This window comes from Rhamphochromis longiceps, linkage group LG16 (assembly GCF_057381845.1).
Source record: "Rhamphochromis longiceps isolate RC_006_pf linkage group LG16, R_longiceps_female_GT1.1, whole genome shotgun sequence".
NCBI lineage: Eukaryota > Metazoa > Chordata > Actinopteri > Cichliformes > Cichlidae > Rhamphochromis > Rhamphochromis longiceps.
Window position 1 is genome coordinate 17,056,135 of NC_140572.1, and position 18,787 is coordinate 17,074,921.

Below are 18,787 nucleotides of genomic sequence, written 5' to 3' on the forward strand. Positions count from 1 at the left end.
TGGCATTAAAGTGAGAAGACATGAGGTACTTGTGAGCTCCTGAGGAATACCTGAAGAACTGTGCACGGCTCTCTCCCCGCAGAGACAGCGTAGGAACTCGAGAGGAAATACCTCTGACTTCCTCTGCTACTGTTCTCAACATCCTACCTTTCTTCTCCAGGCTCTCCACCCTATTTCACACATATAACACCACACCCCCCCTCACCTCCCGCCTCCTCTCCTCATCCAACCCTGATTGCTCTGTTATGTTTTTTTGTTTTTGTTTTTTTTGTATCACTTTTTTTCCTCTTTTTTTTCCCCCAGGCAGTAACGAAGAAAAAATTTGGGAGCAAGGACTTCCGATCTGCGCTGGAGAATGGCGTTCTTCTGTGTGAGTAAGTACTCTGCTTTTCCCAGGCACCTCTCGTAAGCCACTCATTCATAAGGAATCCCTCCGCTCTCCTTCAGGTCTGCGCACCGACGTAAGTGTTACTGATGTTTCCCAGGCAGACCCCCTGCTGGGTCACTGTTTGTTTGTTAGTCACATGAAGTGAGCCTGTGTTTTGAGACAGCACAATAGTGACTCTATTATGTAGTTATTTGATGTTTTCTTTGTCAGCTCTTTCCCCTGTGGTCTTGTTTGAGAATATGAAATGTGATCTATTTCAATAGGAGCTGTGTTGTGTGTTTGACAGATGTTACAGATCTGTGGATCGGGCAGAGCGCCATCGTTACTTTAATGAGAGCTGTGTGAGAAGCTGTGTAGTGAATGGAAAGAGCTCCAGCTGAAACCGCACTGGAGAATCAGGGCACCCCGCTTTCTCATTAGCATGGGTACATCGACGGGTACATACATTTTTGATGAGTTGGAGGAACAAATTTATCTGTCCGGGACTGGCTTGTGTGTTCATTCACTAACTGCTCTTCTTAGAGTTGTGGGTTTGTGGCTTTTTCTCAGATTAGGGCTCTGTGTGTGAGGGCTAGCCTCATGTCCCTTCATGTGTCTGCTTGTGGGCAGCACTGCTAAATGGGCACATCACTGATGTGATTTGCTCGGATCAGCAGGAAGCCGTAATTACCAGCAGGCCATGCAGAATCTTCCACACTCTATTGGCATTGGTTCAGAGAAGAAGCCGTTCATTCTGCTGATTTGATCCTGACTCGTCTGTTTGCCTGATGTCAGAGAACTACACGGACACTCTCACTCACGGGCTGTCTGTGTTTTCTCAACACAAGGAAGAGGAAGACAGATTAAAATCGCTTTCACCTAGCAACGCTGCCTCCCTTCCCATTGTGTTTTGGTTATCGGAGTTTCTCGCTTGGAAAAGAATGTTTTGCGTGGATCGCAGACATGTTTATATCCTACTTCACTTAAAGTGTGTGTTATCTCGTAACGTTCCATTGTTTCATGCTAAATGAGTAATGTGAACCCAAATGGCCCTTTGCATTCTTTCTTTACATCTATTGTGAGCCCATGCTAAGCCTTATACCAGTCCATCCGCTCCCAGCCCGCAGAGTAAACAAATTATTTTGCCTCATGTTGAGCTTTTAATGTGTTATTTTTCTTTAATCAAGCAGTGGGGGTTGTAGTCACACCTTTTTATTGCTTTGGATTACATTTTATAGGGATTTTTATTAATCAGTCATGCAGAATAATAAAACCAACTGCACAGTATTGCATAGTTTCATGCTTACCCCCACATGGATTATCTGTGGGTGTCTCTTACTCTCTGGCACTGGGATGTTTGCTAATAATTCAAATGAACAGTCAGCTTGGAAGTTTGGAGATCTGGTAAACACCCTTTGCTCTTGGTAGAGGTTCTCAGCAGTTTGTGCAGCATGGTTATAACAGAGCTGGGGGAGACCACTTCCTTTGAGGAGTGCACCTGTCAAAGTAACATCCATATAAATTGCAAGGTTTTCTAGCTGAAAACTGAATTTAAGCTAGATGCTCAGTATTCCTCAGTTGACCTGTCAGTCATGTTAATGTAGCTCCCTGGTATATAAAGCATATGATCTTTATATTAAGTAGTAATGAATATAGGATTTAGTTGCAGTCTGCAGTCCTTGTACTTTGAGTATATTTGATTGCAAAATATTCTATAATTTAAACCGTGAAAGGAAGACTTTTTAAACGGGAAGCATGACTTGTAAATACCTCTAACAGAATAATTTTACTGTGTGGTAGTTCTTTTTTTTCCGACCAGATCTCTGAGGCACAATAAACTATGGTCATCTTATGAAGCCTTTAGTCCAGTTGGTCAAGCTGTTTGTTTTTTTTCTGCCTTGGGTGTTTGGTTAACACCAGAAATCCACCATCTATCTTACTTACTGTTTTCTGAGGCTGATTCAAGGTTTGTTTGGGGTTGTTTCAGTGTTGGAGGGTATATTTTAGGAGCAGTGTGCCTGGTGTGTTTACATCACGGTTGCAGCAGTGGCGATTTGCTAAACTGAAGCCAGGTGGCTACCATTAAACAAAGTCGTAAACACACAACACTAAGACTTTGCAACACATTTTATTCGTTCCCTCGCACTTAAAGCAGGCTAGCCAATAACCAACTCCTTTCACTCACCGTCTCCCTTCCCCTCGTCCTCTCCCTCTCTTTTGCTCACAGACTGATTAACAAGATCAAGCCTGGTGTTGTCAAGAGGGTTAACAGACTGCCTACTCCTATTGCTGGACTGGTAAGTTTTTCCCCCTTATTGTTTAGTCTCAATCTTATTGTATTTAAAAGCTGTACTCAGACATATCCTTTAAATACAATAAGAGCTCATTTTTATTTTGATCATAGTTTTGTCTCTCGTTATTGCATTTTTTGGGGGGGGATAATTTCTATTGTAGAAATAGTAGTGGGTGTCTTAGATTGGGTGGAGCAGTGTGAGGTGTAGCAGGCAGCAGCAGAGTTTTTGCTCAGTGACTTGTCGCTCCACGTATCCTTCCACGCTATTAAGTTCAATGAACGTGAAGCTGGTTGAAATGCCGCCGGTTCATTTGGTTGCATCATAAATACGGGGACGGCCGTGCTGAAGGCTGTGTTCAATCAAAACCATTACAGACAAAAGGTCTTTGTGTTGGCATGATGATTACAGTTTTGATTGAGTGATAGAATGTTAGACGGGGCCAGATTTGGGGTTTAAAACCAAGCGGCAACCTGCAGAGCAGAAAAACTGAACGCTGAAGTTCAAGAAGCTCCTTTAACGGCCATGTGACGCTGGCTCCAAGAGTCAGTCAATCCCCACAAACCCTCAAGTTTAAAGTTGCAACAGAAATAAACATGTCTTTAGAGTGGTGCAAAAACATCTGTTGTCTCTATGGCTAATTTCGTCCCTCGTGACGACACGACAGAGGATACATTTTTAGAAAACTCATCTGTTTCAGTTGCATTAAGCTGTAAATTCAATCTTTGCATCAAATTTAGTATTAAGGAGAAATATGGACGTCCCTTAAAAACCAAATTGACATTAGCATTAAGTATTGGCGTTTTGTCCAGATATACCTGCACTATAAAGTAGGATTTGGGCTTATCCAGGTGATTTCAAGGTTCAAAATAGATCATAGGTGTCAAACTCTGGCCCGCGGGCCAGATTTGGCCCACGGGCCAGATTTGGCCCGCAGCCTAATTACATTTGGCCCACGAATTACTATTACTATTAGAGCGGGCCTACTGGTATTATACAGCTAATATATATATTATTTAGTATTAAGCTTTGCTTGTTCCATATTCAGTTTTTCAGCAAAACGTGTTTTAGTCCATAAGAAAAGATTCATTCTTATATCTGGAGGAATAAATATATTTCAATAAATATTAATGTTAGCCCGCGACTTTGTTCCAGTTTTGAATTTTGGCCCACTGTGTATTTGAGTTTGACACCCCTGAAATAGATTGTTAGTAGAATGAAGATGACTGACCTCTTACCGGGGTGCACCAACATCGCAAGTTATCCTTCGGGCCTTACCTGCTCTGCAGCAGGTTATGTTCGAGATCAGAGATCAGCAGGTATAAAATCTCCACCTACTGACCAAAATGACATCACCATTCCTGGAAGAAAGCTCGGAAAGAAGTGTGATCACTTAGCTTCATTGCTGATCTTACGGTAAGTGAGGCCAGATCATGGAAAGATATCCTGGGTTTGTTTAACTTGCTTTGTAGTACAGGGCCCAGGTCCATTTTCAAAGACAAAAACAGTAAGCCAGTGGCTTGTGTCTTTGGTTATACCAATCTTTGGTACAGTCTATGCTAAATACCTGTTTTTGAATCAGTCGGCCTGGTACTGTTGTCACATTTCAGCTGAGATCTTTTGGGCCTGGCTGGTTTAGCTAACATGGATGTTTTGGGAGCGTCTGCAAACAACTTCTAGGGTAGGTTTAAAAACCTACCTTAAACCCATCCCTCAGCATCTCTCTGTTGTGGGAGTAATTGGGACCAGCTGTCTAGTGGAATTATAGAGAATCCCAACCCTAGCTGAAGCAGAGGGAGTTCATGTGTGTCTATGGGCTCTGCTGACAAGACAGTGACAAGTTAGCAGTGAAATAAGCAGTCTGTAAACAACAAACATGCGCCATCATATAGGCATTTTGACGTAAATCAAATTTCCTGCCAGTTTGTTTTGGACTACTACTGACAGAGCTGGCCGGGCACCTGCTGAGGTAATAAGTTTCTCCTCCATCTGAAGCATTTGTGTGGTATTTCCGAGACCTGGACATAAACCTGAAACCACCTGATCATAAATTCTCTCGCAAATGTGAAGGCTTCTGGTTGGCTCGAGGCTATCAGTGACTGCCAACCACATGGAGAAAAGTGGAAAGTTCTCCAGACGAACATTACTCAGTCTCACTGATGCGAGAATATATTTCCTCTCCAAGTACTCTCACTTTTTCCCCCTATCTCGCGTCTCTTTTAATAGCAATAAGTGTGGTCTTTGGTGGTGTTGTTGTTGTTGGTGGTGGTGGAGGGAGGTGGTTTTTTTAGTTGGAAGTTTGCTATTTTCTGAACATTTCTGTGTTTGCCCATTCATCTTCTGTTACACAACTTAGAAATATAGATCTGGAAGAAAAGCCAGAAGCAGTGGACAAAGAGCAAGAGTAACACTATTTTTCTTTTGTTTCTTTTTTCATTTTGCAGAGTAGATACAGCATGATTTGAATCATTTTGTTCCTTGCAAACGTGCCTCATTACCACTCAAATATGAGTATTTTCAACTTTTAGACTTATAAGTGGGGTTTGAGATTTGCTATCTGTGGGATTGTCAGTACTCTAAATCAATACCAGCCTCAAGTTTGGGCAGAGCAAAAAAGACCAAAGAAGGAACGAAGGAGAGAGAGAAAAACAGTAAATCTCCAGTTTTGCAGAATATTTAGCAACATTGGCTCCAGTCTCTGGCCTATTCTTTGCTTTCACTTGTGTCCAGGGGAATGTTTCTCATGTCAGCAAACTCCTCTGACTGTTGCTGAGTGAGATGTGGGTTTGGGCCATGGAAGCCCGGTTCAAGCCTGGTTCTGCTTTTACCAGTGCTTAGCAGGAAGGCGGCAGTTGTGTGGTTGGGCAGCGAACTGCACGAATGTGGGCCTGGATCTGAGGCCCACTGGGGCAAAGCCAGAGGGAGGGAGTTAAGGATGACTCCATCTGCCCACTAAAGTGCAGACCATAAATACACCGTAATTGGCATGTCAGTGGCTGCTCCAGCACACACCAACTCCTTGGTGAGTTGAGGTAGTTGGGGGAGGATGGAGAGGATAAACAGTTTCAGTGGCCTTTAGGGTGTCTTTACTCATCTAAATGTGTAATTGTCTGTGCAATGAACGGTATTTGACCATGTTTTGTTACTGTGTTTGCGTTGTATGCGTGCATGTTATGACTGGATCCGACTTTTGAGACGTGTGGGCCCTTTATTGAGCCCGTTTGAGGAGAGACGGTATTTCAAGTATTCAATCTCCTCTTGGTTTATTGTCACAGGTTTTGAAACTGTGTAGCCTGATATTTTAATCATAACTTTCCTTGTTCTTTAAAGCACTGGAAGGGGTCAGTTGAGGGGAATTATTGTAGACAAAGAGAGCAGTGAAAGAAATGGCGTGGCCATAATGTGACCAGAAGAGATGAAGAAGCTTTCCGTTTCTTGGAGCGAAGTGCTTAAATCAGGATCCTCGAGTTTGCATGAGAGGATTAGAGGCTGCTGGATGGGTACAGCATATTTAGCAGGATTATATGCAGGCACAAGTCAGCATAAAATTCCTTCAACATCATTATCTCTGCATGTTCTGGGACTGATCTATTGGGGGGGCGGGGGCTTTTAGTTTGTTCATAATGCTCTTTGTAGTTAATTAACATACCAAAAGATATAGAACTAGAATTTTATTTGCCTTAATCCCATTTTCTGGGATTGAGTGGGATATATGTTATGAGATCTGCACGTTAACAGTTTAGCATATAAAGTACTGAATAACATTACCAGTTAACTTATTATAACAAATATAGTCACTATTTAGATAATGGACACAGATTACAAACTCAGTTCCTTCTATAGTTAGTTTTGGATGCCACTTTAGTTAATTAAGGCTAAGTAAAGGGATCATGCTAACAGACTCAGTTATCGCTGAATAATTTCTCTAAAGAGATTTTACATATGAATATGTTCATATATGGAACAAAATTGTTGTTTGCACAAATATTCTGGTTTCCATCTGTAGTCTGTTCGTAGGCTTAGTTTTATTGTCCAGTCACTTTTTAGGAGGCTTTGGATGGGCTGATGGGTTACCAGGTTGTATGATGAATAAAGCTGTGTTTCATAATTCATGCCACTGCAGATATTTGCTGCATTTGAAAAAACACCATGATACTTCTCAAACTTTAACCGAATTAGACATTTTCCTGGGAAACAAATAAAATATTAACAATTCCTCACTTCACTGTTGAAAACATGATCTGGGCTGTGTTACACTTCCTTTAAACCATATTTATTGTCTTGTCTTTAAACATAATTTGTAATGCAAGTTTTTAAAATTCCAATCTAACATTCAGAGTGCCTGTACTTGAAAGCTGTCTTGTTGTTTGCCTCACCCTAGTGAGGCAAATTAAAGCAGCTAAAAGTATGCTTTGTTTTTTCTGAAAGGTACATGTTGTACCAATCAGTAACACAAAATGACATGACATTCAACAAGGCCTGTGCATTTTTTTTCTTCTTGAAAACAGACATTGCTGCAGAGTTTTCAAAAAATAGTTTTTGGCCCTATGAGTGGTCCAAGGCAAGCGCCATCTGATTGCATTATATTCAACAGAAAGACGACATCACAATAGCTTAAATCTCAAGTAGTGATCAACTCACACTTAATCAATGTAGATGGAAGATAAAAAGCACCAAAGGCCCTATCTGTCCCTTTAAGCAGCCAGAATCAGTGTTATCTCCTGAGTTACTCAGTCGTATTCGTCACGATATCTCAGTCTGGGAGATTGTGCTATTCTGTACCTCTTGCATACAGTAGGTGAAGTGCTGATGTATGACTTGTAATGGTTGTAGCCTATAAAGCCCATCAAAGTACTGCAGAGGGACAGGCAAAACTGTTAGCTCACATCCACTGGGAGGCGAACTCTCTTCCTCCATTTGCTAATAAGCATGTTTGCCATTTAAATATAGAACTAGCTACCCCTTAATTATTTCAGCCCATGTTGAAACCATGTATGATTACATGAAAGCCCTCATAAGCAGTGCTGTCCCAATGGGAAGTGCAGCCTTACAAACAGGACAGTTGGGATTACAACTGGAAAAGTCACGAGACCGGAAAAGAATGGTGCTTGTGTGGTTGATTTGCTTGAAATGTCTGAGTTGTGTGTATATGTTTGGAGCAAAATGTATTTTTGCTTTCCTGCATCATGCCCACACACCTGTCCAAATCGTGTACGTACACGCAAACCGTAAAGTGATTGACACAATGTACGGGGGAAACAAAAAAAAAAGCAGTCCTTCCACTCCCATGTCCTCTGAAGAATCGCTTCAGGGAAATATTTATCCGTTTCTGTCACCCGACTTAAGGTTTCATAGCAACCTAATGTCTCAAAAATACACCACCACCCCACAGATTCCACAGGTATTCTCGAATAAAGGGCTTGGCACAGAGGGGAGGGGACAGTTTCAGGGTGTGAGAAAAGAGTGCAACAGGCAGCGTGCTGCCGCGTGCGTCACTTTTGCTCTCCAGCTCCTGGCTGGGTGGGACTTGTGCAAACCTCTGATGTCATTCTTCCTGGTTTGGCTGTTTTCCCTACCCTAACGCAACCCACAGGTGGCTCTGCTGCTGTCACTCAGCTCTTGTCAGGCTGCCTCCTCCCCCCACCCACTGCATGTGTGTTTGTGTCCTGCCATGGGTCACTTCTTATTTGCTACGCACATGCTCCTCCCAATCCACTTCTGCTCTGTGACATGAACTTTGGAAGCAATCACTTGTAGGTTGTGTCCCTGCCACTGAATTCCTGAGTGATTATTCTTTGCCTCTAAAGGTGGACAGACCTCATCCCTGCTTTGTTCTTTACCCAGGACAACCTTAACGTCTTCCTCAAGGCCTGCGGGAAGCTTGGACTAAAGGAAGCGCAGCTCTTTCACCCCGGAGATCTTCAAGACTTGTCCTCAAGAGTCACAGTCAAGTAAGTTTTAAGCTTTCAGAGCATTGGCACAAACACTTTGATGCCTGTACTCATCATTCACAGACCTGTGATGCAATCATGCAAGAGACAAAAGCCGAGACCCACTCGTGTTTTTGCTTCTTCCTTGATTGAATCAACTTAATCTCCCACAGAGAGGCTGAATGATTCATTGTAGCTTTCACAGATACTGTAAGGGACATGGGTTCTCATGTGAGCCACGATTCAAGCTGCTGTTAAAAAAAGGTCAACTCTATTTTCAGTACATATTTTCTCCTGCTGTTATACACCTGCCGAGGTACATGAGTTTCTTTAAAGTGTGGGAGATCCAACTGTTGATAAAAAAAAAAAAAACACAGTAGTAAGAATGTGTAATCTGATTGTAAAGTATCAGGTCAAATTAATTTCCATTCAATACAAATGTCATGATTCCGGTTGCAAAATCCTAGTCGTGACAGTAACTGAGCACTTACTGGTGCAGGGTATAGATTTTAAAGACTCGTCGTTGCGATTGTTAATTAAAGAGAAGCCTCGCGCATTATCAGTACCCTGCTGCTGTGTTTATTAGTTTTTTCACACAGTTGCTTTTGTGTCAGTTGAATGCCCCGCCAGAGAAGCGCGCGGTATGTTGAACAACCTGTTCATCTTTCGCACAGGTGTGCCTTCAGGGGGAAGCGAAGCAGGGCTCGGCGTACTGTCCATCCTCTGTGGCACCCTCTCTGTGCTGCGCAAGCATTTAAAAAAAGTGCTTTAACAGCAATACCTGCAGGTCGTTAAGCTTGACGCGGATAAGCCCTTATTAGCAAATACATCACTTTGGGTGACAAAATAATCCATGGTGAAGGTGTAAAAATGCAGCATGTATATTCAGAGGGGCTTCACCTCTTTGTGTTTCACTTAATGTAAACACAAAGTAGCCCTTAATTTGGGGTGTTCCTTCGAGATGTTGCATTTTTCCCATAATTCACCTAAGCGGTTTTTCGCCACCGCTGACAGCTATTGTCGAAACCACGTAAATCAAAAAGGCATACATGCAGACAGGTGTACTGTAAAGTGGTATATGGGCTTTAAACAAACAAATCTGCCTACCTTTTATGAAGACACACCCTCACCTCTACACCAGAGAACAAGCTGCCTTAAGATATCTTTGCCTGTCACTCTCATAAAGATAATTCTGTGATACGTCTTACACCATGCTCTCAGTCACTTCCTTCATTACATAACTTTTCCCATGATGCTAGTGGTAAATTTCGTGCGACAGTAACAAGCTGGAGAAACGATACTCATGCAGTGATAGCTGACTAAAAGTCACTCTAGCATATTAGCAGCTGACTCTGTCACGCAGACATATAATAAAAAGTATACTTCTTAGAGTATACTTGAGCTCAGCTCTTTGCCGCCTTGTCCATCTGCGTGCTGGGGTTTTGTAAGACTGTTCTCGCTATCCTATTTTTAGCATCTGGGGTCACTTTGAGAAGCAGGACTGATTGGAATGGTATCAGGACACCAGTAAAGGAGCTTTTTATAGTTTGCAGCCTCCCCTTGCTTGTGGTCTTCATAGTACACCTGCGTGTGTTTGTGTTTGTATATATTCAGTTACACATTCTTGAGTGCACGAGTCATTCCTGCTCTTAAATTCAGCAGGTTTTAATTATGCCCAGAATTCTTTTTATGCAAGAAGGAATAAAATTTGGCCTGCTGGGTAAAAATTTCGCTTGCAGCATTTCTGACTTACAAAGAGAGAGAGCGCGCACCAGCAGTAACATGAGGATATCTTCCCAAACAAGGCTGCATACAAGCAGCCAATGGTTTTATGGTGCTGGTGCTTATCAGAGGCTAAGCAAATGAGGCACTGAGAGCTCACACACACACACAGAGCGAGGGAGAGAAAGTTGTCTCTATCAGCTGTCTTTACCCCTGGTGTTTGTCCAACCTCCACTCCCTTAAACCCAGTCTGACAGGTGCTTCGCTCAGCTTCACTGTTTTTTGCTGTTCAGCAGCAATTAGGTTGTTATTCTGTCTCTTGGTTGCTCTGTGTTGCTTTCACTTGCAGATAAACCGGACGTTTATTTTTAAATTTTTTTGCCATTTAGATTTAAACTTTCCCATTTTGCATTAGTTACCTGAAATGTTTTGCAGCAGAAAGATGAAGCAGAATGAACTGACTGATATATAAAACGAAACTGAAATGACAAATCGAGTTTTCTATTTGTTAGCAGACCAAGAAATTCTCTGCAACGTGTTTTTGCTGATCAGTCGTCTAGGCTGAAATGTCCTCGCCATCCAGTTTGACAAATAGATGTAAGGTGCTTAAAATACAGTTATTAACAAGGCACAGTGACAGTTTGCATGACGCCGCACACAAGGAAGGCTTTATTTAATTCGTGCCCGCCCGCATTACGATCACCATAAAAACATATTGGATGTTTGGCCTGACCTTTGAGCTTTGCAATTGTAGTACTGGTTCTAGCACGTTCAGTGCTGTATTGCATTGTGTTATGAAACCTTTTTTATGATAATGACTTTTATCAGTCACAAACACAATGTCAAAAAGTGTTAATAGGCATCACAAACTGTTGTGATACAGATACTGAAAGATAAGAGGGGACAGTGTCCTGCCTCGTATCGTCCACGTGTTAAACCGAAGCCAAGTTACTGTTTCTTAAGCACGTAGTACCAGACTGAATCTGATTCATGATCGCAAACTGTGATTCACATCTATTTATGACCAGCTATCAACTGTCCACAGGATGAGGCTGAGGATTAATCATTCCCTCCAAAAGCGCACTATTCAAAATTAGCTACATCCTGTGGACTATTAGATCCGATATAGAAATTCAGCAGCATTGCTACGACGCGGTTGTGTACATGTCCCAAACATAACCAGCAGAAAATAACTTGCTTCAAATATATAAGCTTGGCTTAGAGGGGTTTTTTTCACTCAAAAGTTAGGATTTTTTAAAATAAGAAAAAAGTTGTTTGTTGATTTTTGTTTAAATTGAACTTAAAATGAAAATTTATTTAAATCCGTTTTATAAGGCCCTAAGGATTTAGAGATTGTTCAATGAGTTTCAGCCCGTCCATAAACCATAGTTTATAGCCTTTGCTAGCCTACATGTATTTAAGTGCTTTCTGAATGCACAACGTTTATAGTGGAATTTGCAAATTGCTCTCGCTGTTGTGATCGCTTTGCTCTGTGACTTCCAGTAACTGACAGAACAAGTCCCCCACAGAGAGGGGTCCAAAGTCTCATTTGTTTTCCACTGTTTGATTAAGCAAATTATTGACTGCTCTGCAACCCAAAAAAAGAGAGAAAACAACTGCACAAGATTGACAGGTGCATTGTCCTCTGAGGAATGTTAATAGCTTCTTCTAAATAATCAATAAGCATTGTGACCTCTGTGTGTATTTTCTTATGCAATGGCATAAGAAACCACATATTTGAAGGAAAGTGTTGTTTCCCAGAGAAATGTGTACAGATTACATAGCTTGTTATCAGAATTTCTTCACCACCAGTGTGTATTGTACCCCATTCTGTGTGTACTGTGGTAGTACTTTGAAGCTCACTGTGAAAATCTGAATGTTTGGAACTCGGGGCAAAGGAGTCAGACGCAGTGCCCGGTGTGTTGTTGTTTCGGGTGTGGTTCAGCGAGCTGGAACTGCACCTTCTGGTTCCATAGTATAATATATGGCAATGCCATCACTGTTTGGGATTGGGAAACCAAACGAGCGATGATGCTGAGAGGCCAATAAAGTTTCTACACCACTGACACAGCCCTGGCTGTAAAAGGGCAACACAAGGGTTATATTTGTGCCCTGTAGTTAACTTGGAGAGAGAAATACCAGCCTCACCCTGTTTCCTCGCTCACAAAGGCTGCAGTGTGCCTGATAAGTACGACACAATGATGTCTGACACTGTTTCACCCACAGCTGATTCCTCTATTTTAACTCTCCTTGTGTCTGTCTTTTTTTCTTTTTTGGGGGGGTACTGCTGGGGATTGTCTGGGTCTGTATTTAAATCTCAAAGAACATAGATGAATGCTGTTACATGTGGATTTATGGATTGCGGCTGAGCAAGTAATCTTCATTGCAGAGGTATGCTCTCTGATTGCGCTTTCACACCCACTAATTTAGCTTTGGTGTTTGGTTTGAGAGGTCGAGCTGGTTTGATGTCGTTATTGGCTGTAAACAGACTGATACTAGAGACAGATACAGGTTGGAATACATTTATCTGTAGATTTTATTATTATCTACTTAGTCTATCGTTCTGCCTCTGTTATAACACAGGGAAGTGATTGAATTAGATAATTTCCTTTGCTCTCTCTTAGAAAGTTATTTGTGTAACATTTGAATATTTGTGTTTCTTCAGTTTATCTGACTTCTTTCTGCCCTTTTGTCTCCTTTTTCTCAATTTTGGCAGCATTTACTATTCGACTCCTTTAGGTCAAATTAAAGTAGCTGATAGTAATAGCTGAAACTGTGCCATGTAAATAAAAACATCTTGTTGGGGAAAAACTAATTTTGATTTGGTTGTAGAGGTAGAGGCTTGTGTTTATCTTTCCAATGGCTGTGTAGTAGACGTTGCTGACTTGCCTACGTGTTGTCTTGGGTACTTGTGTGCGGCGCAAGTTTAAAGAACGCCGTCTGAAGTGATGAGGGATTGGTCGTTACGTGTTCTTTGCCTTGGCCAAAAGTGTGGTGGTGCAAAAGTCTGTGTAAACATGTAGCAAATAACACTTGTGAATGATAAGACTGTCTTATAATTTTGTCAAGCTTGATGGTTTCCTGTCAGAGCTTTGTTTGCTCACTGTATAGCATGTATAGTTTTTCATAGGACCATAAACCAATCCTATATGACTTCCTGAATAACCTCTTTTTACCTCTTTTGACACACAAGAAGACACTTGCATATATTTTAGCAGCCACGATACATATAAAAAAAGAAGCATAAAACACAAATGTTTGTTTTTTTCCCCCCCTTGAAACCTAATAAATCACAATAAACTGATTATACTACTTTAGAGTATCTTTTTCCTAGCTTGTACTTTCTGTTTAGAACTGGTGTGCATCAGACTCCAGCAGTGTCTGTGCTCAATCATATGAGTACTCAGCTGATTCTAACAAGCTACAGCAAAGTCCCGAGGCTCCAGAGAACTAGAAATAGCCCCATTTTATCTTCTCTGCTCGTGTATAAATGGGCATTACGAGAAATGCTGGTAGTTTTGGTATACAACGCCCACTTTTTTGGACCTGGCTGCCGCTGCTATAATCTTAGACTTTGTGCCCATGTTCCAAGCCACACAAGGGCATTTTTTTTATCCATCTCTTTTACTGGGGCCATAAATATTTCTCAGTGTTCCAAACTGGTAAATGTCCATTTCAGTTTGCAGTGTTGGCAAATCAGCATTTTGGAAACCCCTGGTGTGAGATGACGCTTGCTAGTGGGAAAGTTGATCAGCTTCCCATCCAGCTGTTTGTGGTGAAAGAAGTGTTAGAACCTTTAGATAGGTAAAAGTACCGGCGGCAGTGGAAAAATACTCGAGCAGAAGTACAGAAGCATTGTCAGCAACATACTGTTTATCATAATAAATACAGAGTTTTACACCATATGCCATTCCTGACATAAACTAGGGAGTGTGAGGAGTATACCAGCTTGTGACTTCAGGAAACTTTCTCCTCCTAGTCTTGCTCATATGCATGTAAGGCAAGTGGGTTAACTACTGCACTAGCCACAAGCTACAACTCAAGAAGGTAAAGCACGTCATCTACTAATCAGATCATCAGTGGTTTAATTGCTGACACGTGGGAACACTGAAGTGATCCCTATCCATAAACTGGAGTGTGAGTGGGTGCATGAATGTTAGACAAAGTGCATAAAGGGGATTTTTTTTCCTTTCCACTGTTGCCAAATGCTTGCTCATAGGCATCGTGTAATTGTGAGAGTTTCTTTCTAATATTATAGAGTCTAATATTCTAATATTCTAGTCTTTACCTTACAATATAAAGGCGACTATTGATGAGAATTGGTGCTATATAAGTAAAACTGAATTGAATGGAATTAAATAGCCGTTAAATAAAAAGGTGTTTGTAGAGCACAAGCGGAGCTACTTCTTCCACATGCAGTGTGGTACTATAGTTCATGGGTCTCTTTCAGAGGAAGAAATTGAAAGTTTATGATGATGAACTTGACAGAAAGTGGGTTTTTTTTTTTTTTTAGTAATTTCATAAGTTACTGGGTATGTACTCTTGAACAGTTCATTCAATATATCTGATTCCATGAAAAGGGGGAGGTCACTCAGATGAATATGCAACATCTGACATTGGCTTGTTTGGAAACTACCTGTTTAAGTCCTACATGGTGCTTTTGTTGTAAAAAAAATGTTTTCAATGTAAAATCTTAAGAATAACCAAATATATTAAATACATTCAGAGTACAATAATAAAAAGTACAGTATTTTCTCTCAGTATCTCTGTACTCTGCAGTGTACTTCAGAACAGCATTTACATGTTTATTTTTAGCGCTTATTTCTCTACTGAGCAATTCAGTTGTTCCTTTCTGTCCTTTGGCCTGAAAAATATGGATTCAAATATCCGTCCTTGCTTTGTTTCCTTTATCTGAACCCAGCAAACCCATAGAAGCCTAAACATTTCTGGTTTTAGGTACTGATGTACAGCATCATCATTGTCTTGGCAGGTTTATTGGTTACATTGCATGCATGGAAAAAGTCTCGCTGTAACCCAAGTTCTCATTGTTAGACAGAGGTGTGTTTGCCTGTGGTATTACAAAGATGCAGAAATGTGCAACGTGAACAGGAGATGTAAAGCAGACTGTAAATCTTCTCGTGAAATCATTATGGTTACTGTTTATGATGCATTTCTGTTTGCCAACATCTCAAGACAGACATTAAGGTCATGATAGGTGACAAGTACACAGACTACCAAGGGTAATAGACTGCAGCTTGAGACTGTGAGTTTTGTTTGGTTTCACAGGAGCTTCCAGTTTCCTGGGAAAGTTGGCTTACTGACACAGTTTGACTCTGAATCCCCAGAAATATGAGTGAAATATTAAACAGAGCCTTGTTTGGTGATAAATTAGCAGCTGCTGGGCTTATCTTTATTCCACATCGTGACCAAGAACCCATTTATGTCCCTAAAGTTTAACTAAATGATAGCGCAATTGCTCAGATGTTGCGATTAGCTTGAAATTAGGTGCTCAGATGTGACACGGATTGTTAAGCCTCAACATTTTACTTCATGGCTTTTCCCCCCACAAATATGTGTTTGTTTTTCTCACCGCCTTTTGTGTGAGAGCGAGGCTGGCAATAGTCTGGATTGTGCTCTCAGTTTCCAGCTCTTTCACTACCCGACACATAAACTCAACAACGATGCTCTGTGTTTTTTTTGTTTTGTTTTGTTTTTTACTTTCATCTTCTCTCATACACATGAACCTTCTGTTTTTCTCCCAGGGATCAAGAGACCAGCAGGAGGCTGAAAAATGTGAGTGTTTTTTTTTATTTTTTTTTTTTTATATATTTTATTCATTTTCAGATATTTTACAACTGGCTTATAGAATCCCATAATAGTTTGTCATTATAAATATTTATTCCAATGCAAAGATAATGCCACATAGAGCTTTATTGCTCATATTTTTGGAAGGTTAGACAAAGGAGGAAGAAACTGAGAGACTCGCGTGATAATGCTTCACAGATTCACAATTTGAATGTATTGATTAGACATTTAAAGTCTTAACTCCACAGGTCACAAGAATGCCATAACCTCCTACACTTAACCTCCTTTAATGAGGGTCATGCAAGGAGATAGGTAAACCTCTCCTCCTTATTTTATTTAGGTGCAATGCCGAAAAACAGCTACTGCAATTTATTTGCATCTACAGAATAAATTGAGGAAAAAAATGACAAATGATCACCTCATAACTTTAAAATTTTAAATTCATTAAGAATGTATACATGTTCACTAGAGGATGTTTGCCCCTTTTTATGTAAAAAAAAAAAAAGTCAACACCAACCGTGATAACTTTCTGACATAAAAAACCAAAGCGCTGACACGCCACTTTAAACGGTATCATGTGTAATGGGGTTATAGCTTTGTTGGTTTACTGTTTGCCTTAGTGCACCAGTCTCCTGTCCAGCATATAAATGCACAGCCAAACAACAACAGAGTATTCTGGATGAGCCTGGAAATTAGAGCATGGCTCTAGGTGATCTGACCCTCATCAAAGCAGGGCTGCAACTATCATAACAATCGACTGCTTTAGCACTGCACAGCACATTGATCCCTGACATTTGTACAGGTAAAGCTGTAGTGATAACCTGATGTATAGATATAGGTTTCTCATAAAAATAATGAAGGTATAATCTCTTTTGTTTTCTCTTTCCAGGTATTGATCACCATTTACTGGTTAGGTAGAAGAGCTCAGTGTGACTGCTTCTATGATGGACCTTACTTGAACTTCAAGGCATTTGAGGGTTTATTGGGCACAGCACTATACAAGGTAAATTCCCAGAAGTGTGTTCTCTCTATCTCATTCATGAAACACGAGCTGAATTTCCTTGTGGACAGCAGAAATGGCAGGACTAGAAATCCTCTTCTATAGCCGCTGTCTTGTTACTGTATCCTCCCTGGTATGAAGACTATGAGGCAGAAGAATGACAGCAATAGGCCGAGGGGGACGCAGTGTGCTAGCCACGAAAACCAAAGCTACGTAGAGTCATAAAAGACCCGATCCCTTGACTCAACTATTTTAATGTTGTTTACAACATGCTGTTCGCATAGTTTTGCAAGTGAAAATAGCCACGTCTTTTCTTGAAGAAGCCTCGTTTTCGCCCGTGCCTGTGCCAGTGTTGAATTTGGCGCTTTGCTTTCACATAGATTTATAGGTTGGTGTGCAAGACCTCTCCACCGATTTTCAGTAATAGCAGTGGGATGCAGCGTATTTTGTACGTTTAGCCACGATAATCCAAGTTCAGTGGCGCAGGGTTAGGCTGAGTTTGCTTTGCGGACTCGCATTGTCTGGTAGGATTTGGCAGATTACAGATGTGAAAATCATTTTCTCTTTAAAGTGGTTGACAAGTTTTTGCTCGTCTGGGGCTTGCTTATGCGTTTATGTGCGATGACATTCTTTTCACGCAGTAAACACAGTCGTCGAGGGCGTGCGAATCGTGACACTGTTTATTTTGACAAAGATGGGAGAGAAGAGAAAACAGTGAAGTTATCCCATTTAAATGGCACTCCTTTATATATGGTATGGAAGCGTATGCTTATAGTAACTTTGTCTGCGAGAATGAGAGGCCAGACAAAACAGACCACTCACTCTCTACCTGGGAGATCTCACCACACACAGTGGAGATAAATATTGTAATTGGCACCCTATTATCTGAATGTTTTTGTGTGTGTGTGAAAGGCTCTGCAGGATTCTTCCAGTCAGAAAAGCAGCAACGTCCGAGACAGCGGTTTTGGAGACAATTGGTACTCTGAGCGAGAGGAGCTCTCCCATCTGAGAGGAGGAGGAGGAGGTGGTGGTGGTAGACACAGGAGGGACGACTCCCTGGACAGCTTGGATTCGTTGGGTTCCCGACCCCACAGCATCTCATCTGACACCACTCTTAAAGGCAGCAGCGAGGGTAGGAGACATCATTTCATTTCCATCCACATCTTGGTGACAAATTTCGTCTTTCTTTTTATCTTCCTAAAGCTGATTATTTGTCAGGACACAGCGTGACATTAGAGAGTGGTTCTCACGCTTTTCGCTTGTTTGTTCTCAAATTGTCTCTCTGCTTGAATATTTATAATCCAGCTCATCTGTGTAGAAACTCAAATATTTGTGAACAGGGAAGACACACTGCCTCAGAACCACAGAGTTGACACCCATTTGTGAAAACAAATGCCTATTGCCACCTAGTGGTATGCTTTTGAAAGTGAATACCAACATGTGATGATATTGACTTAAAGAAGGGGAAACTGCTGGCAGATGATCTCAGAGCAGTTCCTCCATGCACAGTGGAGGTCAGTGAGACATTCCACAGCCGTCCACACCGGCCTGTAAATGAGGAGGCCTCTGTCCCCACACCCTGCACCCCTCTGTTACTCATCCAAAGTCACGCCAAAACACACAATATACTCCTCTCGCTCTTTTCTCTGTTCTCCCACTTTCTTCCCTAATC

General features: G+C 41.3%; 1 protein-coding gene across 11 annotated transcripts in view; it reads left to right on the forward strand.

Annotated features, from left to right (window-relative positions):
- lmo7a (LIM domain 7a) overlaps positions 1 to 18,787 on the forward strand; it is a 51,173-nt gene that overhangs the window by 8,099 nt on the left and 24,287 nt on the right. For all 11 annotated transcript variants that reach the window (XM_085385576.1, XM_085385575.1, XM_085385577.1 and 8 more), the window contains exons 3-8: positions 304 to 374; positions 2,595 to 2,664; positions 8,503 to 8,609; positions 16,073 to 16,103; positions 17,005 to 17,118; positions 18,028 to 18,247. In XM_085385576.1, coding sequence (XP_085241702.1) covers positions 304 to 374; positions 2,595 to 2,664; positions 8,503 to 8,609; positions 16,073 to 16,103; positions 17,005 to 17,118; positions 18,028 to 18,247 — 613 coding nt within the window. The remainder of the gene's footprint in view (positions 1 to 303; positions 375 to 2,594; positions 2,665 to 8,502; positions 8,610 to 16,072; positions 16,104 to 17,004; positions 17,119 to 18,027; positions 18,248 to 18,787) is intronic.